The 21,744-nt window shown below is 40.4% G+C and overlaps 1 protein-coding gene across 1 annotated transcript in view; it reads left to right on the top strand.

The window, feature by feature from the left end:
• LOC106607063 (ubiquitin carboxyl-terminal hydrolase 43) overlaps positions 1–6,073 on the top strand; it is an 87,298-nt gene extending 81,225 nt beyond the window's left edge. The window contains exons 14-15 of the mRNA XM_045720322.2: positions 444–614; positions 832–6,073. Coding sequence (XP_045576278.1) covers positions 444–614; positions 832–1,973 — 1,313 coding nt within the window. The 3' untranslated portion in view covers positions 1,974–6,073. The remainder of the gene's footprint in view (positions 1–443; positions 615–831) is intronic.
• The last annotated feature ends 15,671 nt before the right edge of the window (positions 6,074–21,744 follow it).

Raw genomic sequence — 21,744 nt, 5'->3', positions numbered from 1 at the left:
AGACTTTCGCTTGAAAAACGAGAAAAAAGCGGCAATAGTACTGTTTGTCCCTCTTGAGACGCCGTAGACAATATACACTTCCTCAAAATAGTCAGAATTAATGTAAGATAACTCAAGAAATCTGTCATTCATTTTGATGTTTTTGCCGAGGAGATCTTAGTTGTGCATTTTTACATCTAACTAAGATCTTTGGTGCACTATTTCACAATGAAAAGTTTATTGAAGAATCCCTACTGTTGACCAATCACCGACGAAGGGGCGTAGACTTCGGCTACCAAACTAACAACAACTAACAAAATGTTGTCATAATATATGCACAAACTCTTCCAAAATGTTTCGCCTACTGTCTACTAGGAAAAAGAGACAGGTTTGTATGTATTAGCTGTGTTGAGTCCAGTAGAAGGCACTTTGCTCTGTATAACAGTGTTCTTCTATTTCTGCAGGCTCCACCAGCTCCTCCACGTCAGACCACTGGCTGATCCGTCTGACGCGGGACTGTAAGAGGGGCAGCCTGTTCTCTGGGGGGTCCACGTCTGGCCCTCCTGGCCCCACACCAACCCCCGAATCCCCAGAGCTCCCTGTGTTCGAGGACGAGCCTCTCAAAACAGAGACAGGTGAGTAGCCCATTGGGACACCATTTAAATAAATTAAAACACTATGGCTCGCTGTGTCTGATTGGTCTGAAGTTCTGGTTGTTACTCAAAGAGGATTATCTCTTTGAGATAATTACATCATTAAAAAGCAGATGATTATGTAGATCAATGAACCATTATAAAAGAGGAGGAATATGAGGAAAAGTCCTAACTGTGTTTGTTTTTCTTCTGGGTCCAGATGGGTTTGAGAATAAGCCATTTGTCCGAGGCACTCAGGGCAGGAGCGTGAGCATGAGGTCACCCACTAAGACCAAGGACACCCTGAGCAAAGTGCTGCCCCTGCGCTGGTCCTTTGGTTCCAAGGACCGCCCCAAACCCTCCGCCCCCAGGCGAGGGGAGCTGGTGGAGTACCTGGAGTCAGGGCGCAGGCCACGGTGCACCAAGGACCCCATCATCACCCTAGTGGCCACCCCGCCCCAGGGCGGGCACAGGGACCTGGGCAGCTCCCCCAGTGGGAGCAGCCTGAGTTGCATGGACAGGACCAACTCTGAGGCCTGCAACTCCCCAAGAGTACCAGAGGGCCAGAGCAGGCCTGCCGTAGAGAGGAGCTCAAGCCTGGGGCTCAGTATTATCACTAAAGCCAGGGATGACAGCTCACTGGGCCGGAGGTCCTCTAAGAGGTTCAGGCAGGACCAGGGCAGGATCCTGGACCCTCACCCCCATAGAGGCTCCACTGATGGGGTCCACATCAGTCACAGTGCCCCCCCAAGTAGGGACTCCACACTGAAGAGGCCCAAGGCCCAAGCAGGGCTGACCTCCAGGGTAGGGGTGCTGCAGGCTGGTCTACAGCCTGAGGAGAGGAAGGGGATGAGGGGTCAGGAGGTAAGGAGCCACGACAGCCTCTTGTCCTTTTTCAAATCAGGCTTCCTGAAGAAAGACGCTCAGAGTACACCTAGCAAGGGGGAGGAGGTCCGGGCCAATGGCCACGGACGAGCCAGCAAGGTGGCAAACGGTAGTTCGTCTAAACTCTCCCTCTCCAATGGGACCCTGAACGGCGTAGCGCTGGAGGAAAAGAGGGCCAACGGCGCCCCTAGAGGTGACTGCCGTCACAGCAAAGGGCAGCTTGTCAACGGGAGGACAGAGAGTAACAGCTCTGCTGCGGACATCAAGCGTGCCCACAGCTCCAGTAACATCCAGACTAAACTGGACTTGACCCTGCGCAGGTGTGCCTCTCTGCAGAGGAACGGGCAGGTAGCTCCCCCGGCCCTCCGCAGCAGCCTGGCCACAGACAAGCCCAGCTATGCCACACTGCAGCGGGCACGCTACAGCACCACCTCCCTGGGCAGGCAGCAGAGACCCGTCCCCGAGTCCTGCTTCTGACTTCCTCCGCACCGCTAGGCTAACTGGCTGCTGCCACAGCAGTAGAGTTATCTGGCGTGTGTGTCTCCTTATTTAGAGTTTGTGCCAATGCTACTGCCAGGGTTAGCATGTTAGTGTGAGCTGAGCAGTCTGGCCACCACTGCTAGAGCAGAGGAATAGTCACGGTGTTACTATAAGACAGGTTGTTAGGGGAGGCTTTGCCAACAGCTGAGATCAGTAATGCAGTGCGTAACAGTTAACTGTCTGTCATAGTCTTCTGTTTAATGTAAGTGCCTCTGTGACAGTTCAGAATGATTGTTTGTTGAACACTGGAACCACGCTATTGATTGACACACATCACATCCAGACGGTCACCAGGTCTCTGTAGTATAGCCAGCAGAGCTGTTGTTTCTGAAGGGCATCATGTACCCTCTGTTAACACTGATGTTTATTGACGTATTGTCTTTGTGTGTAAGTGAATCTATGCAGACTGTGTACAATGGAGAGGTACAACTGCTGTATTGTGATCATATTTATTCCACGACATGTCAAGCATCTTTCTTGGTTGTATGCTGTCCTTGATTTTCTATTGATGTAGCCATGGAGGAATATCCTGCACCAAAGGATTCAATTAAATGATTGTCTGTCTGTGCTTCCACTGCAAACTGTTTGCTGGGACCTCATACACTTATGTTTTTGTTAATATTCATCATGTATCATCCACTGTCAGTGGCAACTGGCATCTGAAAGGAACAAGTACTGTAATAACCTGGCTGTTACACACCTGTTACTGACTACCGTACTGTAATGACGGTGTGTGATTGGAGGAGAAGTAAGGGTAGAGGAATGAAATGGCGATTTATGTTCATAATTAACATGATTGAAATACTGGGTTGAAAACAGGGTAGTTGGCACACCATGTACTCCAGCACAGTGATGGTCTTGTATACACAATAGATTTAATGGATCTTGAACCAAAGTTTGTGTCAATCAGAACATTCATCAGGACCCAGATAAAGGTCTAGATAATCTAGTTTAAGATTCATTGTGGCGCATACAAGAATACCAGACAGTATCTTGGACTTTCTATTTTACATCTAAATGGGAAAAAAATAATTACAAAGAGTCACTTGAGAGTTTTGTACATTGACTTGTGTGAACTTAGATGGGTCCTATTATGTGATGGTGAACTGTTATGGAACCTCCTCACAACTGTGGTTTAGGTAAGCCCCTTATAGAGCAGCAGGGACAAAGCTTTTAATGTCACTCCCTGTATCGCCCCACTGCTGAGCTCCAGAGAAAGTTACTGCCTGTGTTTCACAATAACTCACCAGGGGGGATTAAACCTGCTCCCCTGTTGCCATGGCAAACTCCCTTAAAGATACCAACTGTGAAGGTGCTGCTGACTGATGTACTCTGCAGAGGGGCAGGGATGTCTTGATTTTCATCATTTTCAACCCAAAACATCTCTTGCCTAAGGTTCCAATATACAGTACATGACGACCTATTACATTACATGAAGATCATTTAGTAATTTTTCCTATAGAGTGCTGTAATGCATTTTAATTGTCAGCCATAGGGTACATGCCAATTCAGATATATGCACATTCTGTGTATGTTCTAGTCAGTGCAGATTTCCCAGCAACCATGGATGGAAACGTATGATGTGTGTTTTATGTTAGGAGGGTGTAGAGCACATGTGTTTGAGCTTTCATCAACTGTATATGGACATATGTAGTAGTAGTACAGATAATACAAACACAATAGCATACAGTGCTTCTGTAAAGGGAAAAACACTATTAGAGTAAATGTATTTATCTATTAGATTTCTGAGTTACTTAATTACTAGGCCCATCGCTCCATGAGAAGCATAGGCCATCAACTGGCCATCAACTGAATTGACTTCATGTATCTGAAATTATCTAGAATTTAAACCCAATGAAATTATACAATCATTTACTATTCTCCTAAACTATAATGTTAATGTGTAGGACATATACTGTATGATTGTGTTAGCAGACATACAGTAGTAGCTATGCAATATACTGGACCATAAGGGTTGCCCCATATGCATCATCATAACTTCTTCTAATGGGGATTGGTTGATGACACTACACCATCAATCATCATGACAAATTGGTTGATGACACTACACCATCAACATTGGCTGATGATACTACACCATCAACATTGGTTGATGACACTTCACCATCAACATTGGTTGATGACACTACACCATCAATCATCATGACAAATTGGCTGATGACACTACACCATCAATCATCATGACAAATTGGTTGATGACACTACACCATCAATCATCATGACAAATTGGTTGATGACACTACACCATCAATCATCATGACAAATTGGTTGATGACACTACACCATCAATCATCATGACAAATTGGTTGATGACACTACACCATCAATCATCATGACAAATTGGTTGATGACACTACACCATCAATCATCATGACAAATTGGCTGATGACACTACACCATCAATCATCATGACAAATTGGCTGATGACACTACACCATCAATCATCATGACAAATTGGTTGATGACACTACACCATCAATCATCATGACAAATTGGTTGATGACACTACACCATCAATCATCATGACAAATTGGTTGATGACACTACACCATCAATCATCATGACAAATTGGTTGATGACACTACACCATCAATCATCATGACAAATTGGTTGATGACACTACACCATCAATCATCATGACAAATTGGTTGATGACACTACACCATCAATCATCATGACAAATTGGCTGATGACACTACACCATCAATCATCATGACAAATTGGCTGATGACACTACACCATCAATCATCATGACAAATTGGTTGATGACACTACACCATCAATCATCATGACAAATTGGTTGATGACACTACACCATCAATCATCATGACAAATTGGCTGATGACACTACACCATCAATCATCATGACAAATTGGTTGATGACACTACACCATCAATCATCATGACAAATTGGTTGATGACACTACACCATCAATCATCATGACAAATTGGTTGATGACACTACACCATCAATCATCATGACAAATTGGCTGATGACACTACACCATCAATCATCATGACAAATTGGTTGATGACACTACACCATCAATCATCATGACAAATTGGTTGATGACACTACACCATCAATCATCATGACAAATTGGTTGATGACACTACACCATCAATCATCATGACAAATTGGTTGATGACACTACACCATCAATCATCATGACAAATTGGTTGATGACACTACACCATCAATCATCATGACAAATTGGTTGATGACACTACACCATCAATCATCATGACAAATTGGTTGATGACACTACACCATCAATCATCATGACAAATTGGTTGATGACACTACACCATCAATCATCATGACAAATTGGTTGATGACACTACACCATCAATCATCATGACAAATTGGTTGATGACACTACACCATCAATCATCATGACAAATTGGTTGATGACACTACACCATCAATCATCATGACAAATTGGTTGATGACACTACACCATCAATCATCATGACAAATTGGTTGATGACACTACACCATCAATCATCATGACAAATTGGTTGATGACACTACACCATCAATCATCATGACAAATTGGTTGATGACACTACACCATCAATCATCATGACAAATTGGTTGATGACACTAGCTCAAATGTTATGCCTTTTTTTTTATTATTCACTTGTTCTCATCAATTTTGTTTCTGCAACCTTATTTAACTTTTCTGTATCATTTTGTTTACCAAAACGAGCACTTGTTTTGGAAGTGACCCTAAATGAAGGATGCTTTCCTTGCGAGGGCATGGGTTGAGTATATTTTATATGCAACTTTTGTAAAAGTCTACATTTTATACCTGATTTGTAATTATGTAAATGAAGGCTCCAGATGATCAAATCAGATAATGTATGCTTCTGATCAGAGAGCAACGTCAGGATAAAGCACAAGTGGACTTGAATTGTGAACTTAACATATATATTGTATCTGCCTCTAATATCTGCTTATTACCATACTGGAATTTATTTGAATTGCAAATTAAACACAGCTTTTCTCACAACTACTCTCTTTATTATATCATAATACAAACAAGGAGATATTCAATTGCATGTGTCATTGTATCTGTCTAAGTTGGACTTTGAACTGCCTCAGGTTCTGCTCATTTCCATACCACATCATACCAGCTGAACTTACAAAACCAAGGTGTAGAGAACAACTGATTAACAAAAGTTGATATATTGTGGAGAAAAAATTGTATTCCAAATTTTTCTTAAATTCATCAGCCAGTGTGTCATACATGTTTTGTTGATATTGGGAGAGCACATTCCAAATAGTTCTCTTGCTATGTGAGCTGTGCTCTTAGGGAAATGTATGCCTTTCCTACACACACCTTCTCAGTAGTTGGTATTCAGACTTACCTTATGCAGGTATGTAACAGGCTTTACAGGCGTGGCTAACAGAATTCCATGTGGAGGTTTCATTCAATAGGGTTTTCAGTACATTTATCTAAAGCCATCCCTTTAATTTGTGTGTACCTTTAATTTGAGTTTTCTCTACAGACACATTAGAATATATGGAGAGAACGGTTCAGAATATTAGGGATCAATGAAAGAAAGTAATTTAAATTACAGGTTATGATTATGATTTTTCAACGCCGATACGATTATTGGAGGACCAAAAAAAGCCGATACCAATTAATCGGCCGATTAATATATATATATATATATATATATATACATTTGTAATAATGACAATTACAACACTACTGAATGAACAATGAACACTTTTATTTTAACTTAATATAATACATAAATAAAATCTATTTAGTCTCAAATAAATAATGAAACATGCTCAATTTGGTTTAAATAATGCAAAAACACAGTGTTGGAGAAGAAAGTAAAAGTGCAATATGTGCCATGTAAAAAGCCAATGTAAGGTTTATTTTTCTCCACTTCCTGTCTGACTGATGTGCCCAAAGTAAACTGCCTGTTACTCAGGCCCAAAAGCCAGGATATGGATAAAAAACACTTTGAAGTTTGCAGAAATGTTAAAATAATGTATGAGACTATAACACAAGTGATATGGTAGGAGAAAATCCAAAGAAAAAACAACCAGGAATTATTATTTTTGAGAGCCCATGCTCTTTCAATGGAAAGATATGATTCCTATGCAATTCCAGCTCCCAGATTGCAATTCCTATGGCTTCCACTAGATGTCAACAGTCTTTAATCAAGGTTTCAGGCTTGTTTCTTCCCAAACGAGGAAGAATTTAGAGTTTTGGTACAGGGAGTCAGAGTTGGAAACTCAAATCGATGGCGCCAACTTAACAGACTTTTTGGGATATAAAGAAGGATTTTATCTAACAAAATGACCATGCATGTTGTAGCTGGGACCCTTGGGATTGCAAATCAGAGGAAGATTTTCAAAAGTAAGTGAATATTTAATCGCTATTTGTGATTTTACGAAGCCTGTGCTGGTTGAAAAATATTTTGATGTGGGGTGCCGTCCTCAAACAATCGCATGGCATGCTTTCGCTGTAAAGCCTATTGTAAATCGGACAATGCAGTTAGATTAACAAGAATTTAAGTGTTTAACCTATATAAGACACTTGTATGTACCTAGATGTTTAATATCCATAATTTTTATGATTATTTATTTGAATTGCGCACCCTCCAATTTCACCGGAAGTTTTTGACAGGTGTCCCGCTGACGGGACGCCTAGCCCTAAGAAGTTTTAAGTTCCTTGCTCAGAACATATGAAAGGTGATGGTTCAAAATTCCCAGTTCTTCCATATTCCCAGTTAAGAAGTTTAAGGTTGTAGTTATTATAGGAATTTTGACGTGTCGACTATTTCTCTCTATACCATTTGTATTTCATATACCTTTGACTATTTGATGTTCTAATAGGCACTTTAGTATTGCCAGCCTAATCTCAGGAGTTGATAGGCTTGAAGTCATAAACAGCGCTGTGAATCAAGCATTGCTAAGAGTTGCTGGCAAACGCAGTAAAGTTTGAATGAATGCTTACGAGCCTGCTGCTGCCTACCACCGCTCAGTCAGACTGCTCTATCAAATATCAAATCATAGACTTAATTATAATATAATAAACACAGAAATACGAGCCTTTGGTCATTAATATGGTCAAATCTGGAAACTATCATTTCGAAAACAAAACGTTTATTCTTTAAGTGAAATACGGAACCGTTCCGTATTTTATCAAACGGGTGGCAACCCTAAGTCTAAATATTGCTGTTAAATTGCACAACTATCAATGTTATGACATAATTATGTCAAATTCTGGCAAATTAGTTTGCAATGAGCCAGGCTGTGTCAGAGTGTGCGCAACTGGTCGAAGGAAGTCAGGTGCAGGAGAGCAGAGATGAGTGAACAGGCACACTTTATTTAGACAGAGGAAAACAGCCGGACGCAACTGCGTCACCACACTCCGGCCCAAGGAAAAAAGCGATATCGCACAAATTACACAAATAGGTACAAATAACAAAACCGCGGGTTACAATAATACCCGGCGCAAAACCAGCCCGTAGCGTCACACACGTAATGAACAAACAATACCACACACAGACATAGGGGGAACAGAGGATAATATACACGTAGAGTAATGAGAGGATGTAAACCAGGTGTGCGGGAAAACAAGACAAAACAAATGGAAAAGGAAAGGTGGAGCGGCGATGGCTAGAAGACCGGTGACGTCGACCGCCGTACGCCGCCCGAACAAGGAGAGGGACCGACTTCGGCGGGAGTCGTGACAGGCTGCCCAAACTGTTGCATATACCCTGATTCTGCATGCAATGAACACAAGAGTGACACAATTTCCCAAGTTAATTTCTTTAAACTAAATATGCAGGTTTAAAAAAAAATCCTTCTGTGTATTGATTTTAAGAAAGGCATTGATATTTATGGTTTGCACATTCCTGCAACGATTGTGCTTATTTCGCGAATGTGCTTTTGTTAAATCATCCCCCGTTTGGCAAAGTAGGCTGTGATTCGATGATGGCACCGCACTGATTAAATGCAATGCAGGACAAGCTAGTTAACATCATCAACCATGCGTAGTTAACTAGTGATTATGTGAAGATTGATTGTTTTTTATAAGATGCATTTAATGCTAGCTAGCAACTTACCTTGGCTTCTTGCTGCACTCGCGTAACTGGTGGTCAGCCTGCCACACAGTTTCCTCGTGGAATGCAATGTAATCGGCGCCCAAAAATGCAGATTACCGATTGTTATGAAAACTTATAATCGGCCCTAATTAATCGGTCGACCTCGAATATGTGTGTATTTAAATGAATCTCCTTTTCAGCACTAATTGGTAGATTTAAAAATACTGTGATGTTGTATATTATTTAGGGTTAGGAAAGTATTTATGAATATAAAAAAAACGTTTTGGAGAGCCTTTAAGCACTAAATATATTGGTGAATAAAACATACAGTGGTTTGATTCATTCTGAAAGTTACCATATTCAATATTGTTCCATTAAATATTGGAAGGTGAGAAAAGTATAGAATAGGGGTTGAACAGTATTCTTATAAATCTATCCTAATAATCTTCATTAATCATAAATGTGATTACAACGGTCCAGTTGTTGTGAACCATGCTCCAGGATCCAGGTTTAAACTGCCACGTATGGTTCATAATGACTCAAATAGGCTACATGTCCCAAATGATTACACAACTTGTAATACGTTAACCTAATATGATTCACTATTGCTATCGATACTCAGGAACAACCACACATGACAGAGGAAAGAAAGGTAAACTAACAATGTAATGGAATAATAGTGGCTAATATTTAACACAATACGAATTGTAAAAAATAAATATAGTGAAAAGTCTGGGCATATAATTAAAACATTATAGAAATCATAAATCAACTTGGTAGGTTTGCCGCTATACTACCATTTGTGCATGGCTACAGAAGCCTGTAGATTGGGTCTCCAAGTTTCATCCCTTGGAATTAAATTCTGCGTAATGGAATAAACATTTCATAAATCTCACTGTGGGAAAGTTGATATGTTGATATGCTTCAGTTTGCTGCCATATGACTGATTTCACAATTGTCTCCAGCGAACATATGGTAAAATACAGTAGATCTAAAACAATTGTCATTTATATTTACAATCCCCTTATCCAAACGGCTTACTAATTTATCCGACCTAGCTCTTATCAATAGATCTTATCAATTTGTAAATTACAGTGCATGGAAAATAGTGGTATTTACAGTCCATTCGGAAAGTATTGAGACTCCTTGACTTTTTCCACATTTTGTTATGTTACAGCCTTATTCTAAAATTGAATCAATTATTAATGACAAAGCGAAAACAGGTTCTTAGAAATGTTTACAGAAATACCTTATGAAAACAGAAATACCTTATTTACATATGTATTCAGACCCTTTGCTATGAGACTCAAAATTGAGCTCAGGTGCATCAAATCAAAATCAAATCAAATCAAATGTATTTATATAGCCCTTCGTACATCAGCTGATATCTCAAAGTGCTGTACAGAAACCCAGCCTAAAACCCCAAACAGCAAGCAATGCATGTGAAAGAAGCACGTGCATCCTGTTTCCATTGATCATTCTTGAGATGTTTCTACAACTTGATTGGAGTCCACCTGTGTTAAATTCAAATGATTGGACATGATTTGGAAAGGCACACACCTGTCTATATAAGGTCCCATGGTTAACAATGCAAGCCAGAGCAAAAACCAAGCCATGAGGTCGAAGGAATTGTCCGTAGAGCTCCGAGACAGGATTTTGTTGAGGCACAGATCTGGGAAAGGTTACCAAAAAAATTCTGCAGCATTGAAGGTCCCCAAGAACACAGTGGCCTCCATCATTCTTAAATGGAAGAAGTTTGGAACCAACAAGACTCTTCCTCGAGCTGGCCGCCCGGCCAAACTCAGCAAACGGGGAGAAGGGCCTTGGTCTGGGAGGTGACCAAGAACCCGATGGTCACTCTGACAGAGCTCCAGAGTTCCAATGTGGAGATGGGAGAACCTTTCAGAAGGAGAACCATCTCTGCAGCACTCTACCAATCAGGCCTTTATGGTAGAGTGGCCGGATGGAAAACACTCCTTAGTAAAAGGAACATGACAACCCGCTCGGAGTTTGCCAAAAGGCACCTAAATGACTCTCAGACCATGAGAAACTGTCACGTCCTGACCATAGTAAGAGGTTATTTTCTATAGTAGAGTAGGTCAGGGCGTGACAGGGGGTGTTTTGTGTTTTTCTATGTTTTCTATTTCTATGTTTAAGTTCTAGTTTTTCTATTTCTATGTTGGGGTTGTTTGGGTTGATCTCCAATTGGAGGCAGCTGGTCCTCGTTACCTCTGATTGGAGATCATATTTAAGTAGGGTTTTTTTCTTCCTGTTTTTGTGGGTTATTATCGTTTGAGTAGTGTTTGTTTCTCTCTGCGTCATGGTTTGTTGTTTTTGTAAATTCTGTTATTTTGTGTATTGCAAAAGTTTCATGGATTTAATCAAATGTGGAACTACAACCACGCTGCACTTTGGTCCGATCCTTTCGACAGCCGTGACAGAAACAAGATTCTCTGGTGTGATGGAACCAAGATTGAACTCTTTGGCCTGAATGCCAAGCGTCACCTCTGGAGGAAACCTGGCACCATCCCTATGGTGAAGCATGGTGGTGGAAGTATCATGCTGTGGAGATGTTTTTCAGTAGCAGGGACTGGGAGACTTGTCAGGATCGAGGGAAAGATGAACGGAGCAAAGTACAGCGAGATCCTTGATGAAAACCTGCTCCAGAGAGCTCAGGACCTCAGACTGGGGCGAAGGTTCACCTTCCAACAGGACAATGACCCTAAGCACACACCCAAGACAATGCAGGAGTGTGTCGTGAGTTAACTTTCATTAATCTGAAGACTGTTATTTATTTAATCCACTAACTATGTTTAATTGTTACCCTATTAAATTAATCATGTAAAAATTACCTCATAAGGATTTCGGGCACCACGGAAGAGATTGTTTAAAGAGTTACCATCTCCCAAATTAAACTCTATAAGGTATATATCTATTACATCGATAAACAGTCATCTTATTAATCATTACCTCTTATCAAGTCATCATTTTAAACAATCGTAACCTCATGCATCTGCAAAAATGATTCCCTACTACACAAATTGGTTAAATTATTTATTTACTAGCTAATTAAATAATAGCACAGAATAAACATACACACTTACTACATGAGACAAAGGTCCCTAGCGGACTGACACAATATGGCTTTTGACACAGTGACATGGAGAGAGAGAGAAAAAAAAATACACTTATCGTCGATACAATTTAGAACTATTTTCACAGTAATCATATAGTTTGCACACAAACCGCCGCCCGTTTGGAATAAGAAATGATGAATGTATTTACGTGTGAGTGCTTTGATCGCCATTTATCTCTTTCGGAACCAGGCCTTCTTAGGAAGGATGTGGGTTGGCCTTTCAGCGGCACGCTTGTAAGGCTCTGATTGTCCAAAAGGGTCCGGACCCATCTCTTCTACTGTGTTCACTCTGGAAGATAGCCTGCCGTGTTGACGGTTCCCAAAAGTGATGATGGTTGGAGAATACGGCGTTTGAGACTCGTAGTAGGATGAGATGATTTGAAGAGTAGTGGAATGGTCCCACTTAGATTCACTTTTCTCGATATCTGACTTAGGACAGCTAATCAGCCAGACCAGTGATTGCCTGGCAGGTGAACTTCTCGCCTACACCTCGTGTTGATTATTCAGGATTCAGACCACTTTACATGCATAGCTGCAATCTGGCAATGTTCTGGTCTAAAGGAAGGTGAGTTTATTACTTCATGTCACGCATGCTCCTGCTCCTCCCCTCCGGCGTACGACATCGCCAGAATGCTAACCACCGGTCCTGGGATTCATGATTACGCACACCTGGCACTCATCATTTCGCGCACGTGTTCATCATTATGATTCACACTTGGACTCCATTACCTTCATTATTTCCTTCCCTTTATATCTCACTCTCCCATGTTCACTCACCAGTTGGTATTGTTTTGTGTATCGGCTTACTGCCTTATGTTAGTGCCGTTTAGCTCCTGCCTCACGTTTCCTGGTCTAATGTTAATCTCTGTTGGCAATCCTTTTATGCACTCTGGCCAAAGGGGACAGTTCTGTCAGTCTGACACGCTCTCTGACCTCACTCGGTGCATGGCTACTTACTGTGCAAGGGTATATGATTGCAAGTTATCTGTTATGACTAATTAAAATCACATTCACATCTTAGCAAAAATACTTTCATCATTTTTCATATTATATGCAAAACGTATTGGATGTAAACTTGACAGATAAAGGGGATATACAGTCAAGGAAAAAAGTATTTGATCCCCTGCTGATTTTGTACGTTTGCCCACTGACAAAGAAATGATCAGTCTATAATTTTAATGGTAGGTTTATTTGAACAGTGAGAGACAGAATAACAACAAAAAAATCCAGAAAAACGCATATCAAAAATGTTATAAAATGATTTGCATTTTAATGAGGGAAATAAGTATTTGACCCCTCTGCAAAACATGACTTAGTACTTGGTGGCAAAACCCTTGTTGGCAATCACAGAGGTCAGACGTTTCTTGTAGTTGGCCACCAGGTTTGCACACATCTCAGGAGGGATTTTGTCCCACTCCTCTTTGCAGATCTTCTCCAAGTCATTAAGGTTTCGAGGCTGACGTTTGTCAACTCGAACCTTCAGCTCCCTCCACAGATTTTCTATGGGATTAAGGTCTGGAGACTAGCTAGGCCACTCCAGGACCTTAATGTGCTTCTTCTTGAGCCACTCCTTTGTTGCTTTGGCTGTGTGTTTTGGGTCATTGTCATGCTGGAATACCCATTCACGACCCATTTTCAATGCTCTGGCTGAGGGAAGGAGGTTCTCACCCAAGATTTGACGGTACATGGCCCCGCCCATCGTCCCTTTGATGCGGTGAAGTTATCCTGTCCCTTTAGCAGAAAAACACCCCAAAAGCATAATGTTTCCACCTCCATGTTTGACCGTGGAGATGGTGTTCTTGGGGTCATAGGCAGCATGCCTCCTCCTCCAAACACAGCGAGTTGAGTTGATGCCAAAGAGCTCCATTTTGGTCTCATCTGACCACAACACTTTCACCCAGTTGTCCTCTGAATCATTCAGATGTTCATTGGCAAACTTCAGACGGGCATGTATATGTGCTTTCTTGAGCAGGGGGACCTTGCGGGCGCTGCAGGATTTCAGTCCTTCACGGCGTAGTGTGTTACCAATTGTTTTCTTGGTGACTATGGTCCCAGCTGCCTTGAGATCATTGACAAGATCCTCCCGTGTAGTTCTGGGCAGATTCCTCACCGTTCTCATGATCATTGCAACTCCACGAGGTGAGATCTTGCATGGAGCCTCACGCCGAGGGAGATTGACAGCTCTTTTGTGTTACTTCCATTTGCGAATAATCGTACCAACTGTTGTCACCTTCTCACCAAGCTGCTTGGCGATGGTCTTGTAGCCCATTCCAGCCTTGTGTAGGTCTACAATCTTGTCCCTGACATCCTTGGAGAGCTCTTTGGTCTTGGCCATGGTGGAGAGTTTGGAATCTGATTGATTGATTGCTTCTGTGGACAGGTGTCTTTTATACAGGTAACAAACTGAGATTAGGAGCACTCCCTTTAAGAGTGTGCTCCTAATCTCAGCTCGTTACCTGTATAAAAGACACCTGGGAGCCAGAAATCTTTCTGATTGAGAGGGGGTCAAATACTTATTTCCCTCATTAAAATGCAAATCAATTTATAACATTTTTGACATGCGTTTTTCTGGATTTTGTTGTTGTTATTCTGTCTCTCACTGTTCAAATAAACCTACCATTAAAATTACAGACCGATCAATTCTTTATAAGTGGGCAAACGTACAAAATCAGCAGGGGATCAAATACTTTTCCCCCCCACTGTACATACACCTTAGCCAAGTACATTTTAACTCAGTTTTTCACAATTCCTGACATTTAATCCTTGTAAGAATTCCCTGTCTTAGGTCAGTTAGGATCATCACTTTATTTTAAGAATGTGAAATGTCAGAATAATAATAGAGAGAATGATTTATTCCATATTTTATTTCTTTCATCACATTACCAGTGGGTCAGAAGTTTACATATACTCAATTAGTATTTGGTAGCATTGCCTTTAAATTGTTTAACTTGGGTCAAATGTTTCAGGTAGCCTTCCACAAGCTTCCCACAATAAGTTGGGGGAACTTTGTCCCATTCCTCCTGACAGAGCTCGTGTAACTGAGTCAGGTTTGTAGGCCTCCTTGCTCACACACACACTTTTTCAGTTCTGCCCAACAAATGTTCTATGGGATTGAGGTCAGGGCTTTGTGATGGCCACTCCAATACCTTGACATTGTTGTCATTAAGCCATTTTGCCACAACTTTGGAAGTATGCTTGGGGTCATTTTCCATTTCGAAGACACATTTGCGACCAAGCTTTAACTTCCTGACTGATGTCTTGAGATGTTGTTTCAATATATCCACATAATTTTACTTCCTCATGATGCCATCTATTTTGTGAAGTGCACCAGTCCCTCCTGCAGCAAAGCACCCCCACAACATGATGCTGCCACCCCCGTGCTTCACGGTTGGGATGGTGTTCTTCGGCTTGCAAGCCTCCCCCTTTTTCCTCCAAACATAACAATGGTCATTATGGCCAAACAGTTCTATTTTCGTTTTATCAGACCAGAGGACATTACTCAAAAAAGTAAGATCTTTGTCCCCATGTGCAGTTGCAAACCGTAGTCTGGCTTTTTAATGGTGGTTTTAGAGCAGTGGCTTCTTCCTAACCTTCAGCTTATGTCAATATAGGACTCGTTTTACTGTGGATATATATACTTTTGTACTTGTTTCCTCCAGCATCTTCACAAGGTCCTTTGCTGTTGTTCTGGGGTTGATTTGCACTTTTCGCACCAAAGTACGCTCATCTCTAGGAGACAGAATGCGTCTCCTTCCTGAGTGGCATGACGGCTGAGCAGGTCCCATGGTGTTTATACTTGCGTACTATTGTTTGTACACATGAACGTGGTACCTTTGGAAATTGCTCCCAAGGATGAACCAGACTTGTAGAGGTCTACAATTATTTTTCGGAGGTCTTGGCTGATTTCTTTTGATTTTCTCATGATGTCAAGCAAAGAGTCACTGCGTTTGAAGGTAGGCCTTGAAATACATCCACAGGTACACCTCCAATTGACTAAAATTATGTCAATTAGCCTATCAGAAGCTTCTAAAACCATGACATAATTTTCAACTTAGTGTTTGTAAACTTCTGACCCACTGGAATTGTGATACAGTGAATTATAAGTGAAATAATGTGTCTGTAAACAATTGTTGGAAAAATTATTTGTGTCATGCACAAGGTAGATGTCCTAACCGACTTGACAAAACTATAAATTGTTAACAAGAAATTTGAGGAGTGGTTGAAAAACTAGTTTTAATGACTCCAACCTAAGTCTATGTAAACTTCCGACTTCAACTGTATGTATTTATTGGGACAGTAAAGCTTAAACTTTTAATTTGACTATATACTCCAGCATTTTAGATTTGAGATCAAATGTTTTACATGAGGGCGGCAGTACATAATGTCGCCTTTTTATTTCAGGGTATTTTCATACATATCTGTTTAACCGTTTAGAACTAAAAGCACTTTATGAATCTAATCCCTCCATTTGAAGGTATCATGAGTATTTGGACAAATTCACTCGTGGTGCATTCAATTTAGTTAATAGTTTAGTACTTGGTCCCATACTCCTAGCACACAATAACTACATCAAGCTTGTGGATCTACAAACTTGTTGGATGCATTTGCAGTTTTGGTTGTGTTTCAGATTATGTTGCGCTCAATATAAATTAATGGTAAATTCTATATTGTGTAATTTTGGAGTCACTGTTATTGTAATGAGAATAGAATATGTTTCTGAACACTACATTTAATGTGGATGCTACCATGATTACAGATAATCATGAATGAATCGTGAATGAATGAGAAAGTTACAGAGGCATATGTAGAATATCAATAACCCAGGTAGATTGTTGCTTAAAGTTATGGACAAAAGAGAAGTAGTTGACATTTCCTATGTTATATCTTCCTTTCTATTTTCACACATCCCATAAGTCCATTCAAGGCCATGTATTCATGGCTACTACCTTCACAAGGTAAGGGTCCTCTGTGTTTAGCAAACAATACAAAGCACTTTACCTGAGACATGCAAAGGAAAATGCTTCAACAAGATACTATATCACTCTTTTCCTTTCACCCTGATGGTTGTCTAAATGGTAGTGTTTGTTAATCATCAACTTGTTATTGTACATTTTCTTTGTGTGCTTATTAGATTTTAGACTGACATCTCAACATCTGTAATTTTGGAGTCTTTTTCATGACTTCAATCAAAGTGTAATTTCTCTGGCATATTGCCACGCTTTTTGATTGTTTACAACATTTATAATTCAAATGCAAAGGCGTATGTATTTCTCAATCTACACGCCTGACACTGAAATGGGGCAGTTGAAAGGCTGTATCATTTGCATTAGCTTTATGCACTTAAAGCTAGAATCCTTAATTGAAACAATAACAAAGCGGCCACTCCTCTTCTGTTTTGGTAAAAAGCTGAGGGATGGGCCTGGAGAAATGTTACCTACTCTCAAATTCATAGACCGAGCTATGGATGTAAGGACTGACCATCCATGATATCAAAATTGGAGTATGAACCATGTTTTGAGGCTATACAGTGTTTGTTTACTTGTACTTTTTTTATGTAGCATGTAGCATCTAAGGATTCTAGCTTTAACCGATGACCTCAACATATTCTACTATCACACAATACAAATGTGTACATTTTCTGTTTCATGTAATCTCTGTGTTGGCACATTAAAGTGATGGTAAAGTACTGACTCTACTAATACAATTCATAAAGTCAGTCATACAAGTATACTTGATCTCAATGAAGGCTCAGGTATGTGTTGGGTTGTGTATGTTGTGTTCAGCAGCTTTATGGATGACCCATTCTATTGGCTGATGTGATGTTTATGTTTTGTAGAATAAAAGCTATTGGTATCTTCAGTCCCCTCTTGCATTGTGCTGCGATCAGTAGCCTGCAAGGTGTAATTACTGCTCCAGTAAAGAAAGCACAGCTGTAATGGGTTACTTGATGGCATTCTGCAGTGCCACTAACACTTAGGATGATACCGTACAACTCAAATATGATCCAATCTCTTTTTTAAACTGCATCATAGCAGCCTTAATATTGATTGGAGCAGCAGTGCAGTTTAAATAACTCCGCAAATTGATTTCCAGAGCACCAGTAATCATTTTGCTTTCATTTAAATCTGGCCGAAGATTCCTTTTTGAAGAGTCTTTGTTCAAGTAAATAAGGGCTGAATCAATCGCTGGAATTTAAATGATAGGGAGCACTGCAATTCGATGTGGTGGAAAACTGAACGGGTCGAGCATAACATTACCCACAGACAGGCTACAAATGTTTTAACAATATGTATACTGTATATATTTTAAGCTTGCATTAAATTGCCCCTCCCTGCTGCACATAACAAGCTTCCCTTCCCTCTGTCACAATGGGATTTATGGATGATTTAAAATGACGTCGTTAACCCTGTTACTTTATTTAGCATTAATAGACACTTACTATATATTTTTTATTGAACCTCTTGAGATGGGAAAACATGTTTTTTTTTATTAAGTTGAACATGTGCTCTTTATGACAGAATGTAAACATTTTGTAAAATAAAGCGTTTTTACTCTACTCAAGGCACCTAAGTTTCTGTCTACACTAGTTTCCCGCTGATACACACAATTAGTTGAGTCCATTCCCCAGAGAAGGCCTTAGACACTGCTGTGTCTTATCTAAACCTGTGCATGCAACGTCTTATCCAGAGTGACTTACAGTAGTGAGTGCATACTTTTTGCATACTTTTTCATACTGCTCCCCCTAATGCATGCAGCTCTAACCAATCCAGACAGATGTGAGGTTGTTATTTAAGGTATATATGGCATCAATGTAAATGACTGAAAATGTAAATGACTACTCTAATGGAAAAATGTAAATGAAGGCCGTCCACCAACGCTCTCTGTGTGATTTTTATTTACAGTATGTATAAAAAGAAAATCACACACAATTTCTAAATTTGCTACATAAGACCGAATCAAGCCAGTTGGTCACATATATGGATGAACAAACTGTCTTATAAAAGCGTCACATTTATAAATCCAATCAGTAAACTCATTTGTGTGGTCCTCTGTTTATTTTGAATACAGACTCTCCTTGTTATCTCTGGTGTAATGACATGTCAGGTGAAAACATTCAACATTCTGCTCTTGCTTTTATCACCCTTTTCTAAATAACGGACATGTCAAACCACAGCGAGGATGTTTTTAATTAAAGCATTTGACTAGTTCGCCCTATCAGTTTATTAAGCACTCCAAACAGAAGTTATCTATATGCCTGGAGGACGACACATTTCTTCTGTTTTGTGAAGGGATGTAACTGCTCAGTCAGCTCAGATGTGTCATTTTTATTGTGTTTTGATTGAGGCAGAAATTAATTAATGACTCTACAAGGTGTTGAAAGCATTCCGCAGGGATGCTGGCCCATGTTGACTCCAATGCTTCCCACAGTTGTGTCAAGTTGGCTGGATGTCCTTGGGTGGTGGACCATTCTTGATACACGCAGGCAAATTTGGTGTGAAAAACACAGCAGGGTTGCAGTTCTTGACATACTCAAACCGGTGCGCCTGGTACCTACTACCATACCCCGTTCAAAGGCACTTAAATATTTTATCTTGCCCATTCACCCTCTGAATGGTACACATACACAATCCATATCTTGTCTCATTGCTTAAAAATCATTATTTAACCTGTCTCCTCCCCTTGATCTACACTGATTGAAGTGGATTTAACAAGTGACATGAATAAGGGATCATAGCTTTCACCTGGTTTCACCTGGTCAGTCTATGTCTTGGAAAGAGCAGGTGTTTCTAATGTTTTGTAAACTCTGTGTTTGGTGAATATAATCATAGATAGGGAATCACTGGTGCAACATCATGTAAGGAAATGCATGTATTCCTTTCACTATGCTGAATTTTACAGTGCCTTCATTGTAAAATGTACACATTGCAGAGTAACAAATCCTCTTCAAAAGACTGATACGCAATGATTTAGAGCTTAAATCAATTTATCACAATTTAGTCTGGAATTATTTATATTATGATGAAAAAGAGTTGCGAAGGGTTATTGGAGTCTGTCTGTTGCCTTGGCAAGTCATTTAACCCTCCTGTTGTGTTCCGGTCGAATTGGACCAATTTACAAGTTCTCTCTGAAAAATGTAGTTCATTTAATCTGATTGTCATAAGGTTCCATGACTTTGTCCATACAGGGCATCTGAACACACAAAATATAATTTGATGATTTTCATAAAATGTTTGATGTTTTATTTAACTTTTGTACACCTGTGGTGTTCCTGGTCAAAAATGACCGGTCAGTAGAAATGAATGGGTGAGACAACAATTAGTGTATAAAATTGAGTTCAGGCACATGCCCATTCATCAGATGGACACACTTCCTCTCCCAGACCCCCAAATGCATGTGTGTTTGAGCACACACCTCACTCCCCTTCTTGGCTTCCATGGCAACCCCCACAGGAACCTTTCCCCAATAGAATCTTTCTCCCACGGGAAACACATCTGTTGGCATTCTCACAAACAATTGCAACATTGTTTCAATAAATAATATAACTTTTCTCGCAGCTCTGGTATATAAAGCTTTTTTGAGGCCTTGCTCACAATTCAATCTGTGGCAGCACAAGGACCAAATTATATACTGTATGTGAGGCTCTTGATCATTTCATTGATCATGACACTGGTGGCGAGGGGAGAGAGGCCAGGAAACTGACAGTGAAAATACAATAGAGGAGGAAGTGTCAGAAGTTGAAGACAACACAGAATATGATCCAGACCAAGGGAAGACCAATGTGGAACAATCCAGTGATGAGGAAGAGGGCCCTGCTGAGGTTGTTGTTACATTCCGGTCAAAGAATGGGAATTTGTCCTGGTTTCATCCCCACCCGAGAGGAGAGGTCAACTGAAAATGTTATCAGGATGACCCCAGGGCCAACGAAATACGCCATATCCCGGGTTGATGACATAAAATCCTGCTTCGAACTGTTCCTGACAGAGTCAATCGAAACTATAGTGATAAACTGTCAAGGCTGTTTGAAGGATCGGACCAAAATGCAGCGTGTTCGTAGTTCCACATATTTATTAAACGTGAAACTGAATGCAATACACTTAAATACTTGAATATACAAAAACAACAAACTGTGAAGCAGAGAGGACAACACACTACTCAAAAGATAATAACCCACAAACAACAATGAGAAAAAACACTACTTAAATATGATCTCTAATCAGAGGCAATGAGGATCAGCTGCCTCCAATTAGAGATCAACCCCAAACAATCCCAACATAAATTGACAAACTAGAACTTAAACATAGAAATAGAAAACATAGATCAACCCAAAACACCCCCTGTCACGCCCTGCCCTACTCTACTATAGAAAATGACATCTTACTAGGGTCAGGACGTGACATAAACATGACCAACTTGGAGGGGAGACGCGTTTACAAAGACAACTGGAAGGAGGTAGACCGGACAGACGTCCAAGAA

This window comes from Salmo salar, chromosome 06 (assembly GCF_965601325.2).
Source record: "Salmo salar chromosome 06, fSalSal1, whole genome shotgun sequence".
Taxonomy (NCBI): Eukaryota; Metazoa; Chordata; class Actinopteri; order Salmoniformes; family Salmonidae; genus Salmo; species Salmo salar.
This window is presented reverse-complemented; position numbering and strand designations above follow the sequence as displayed.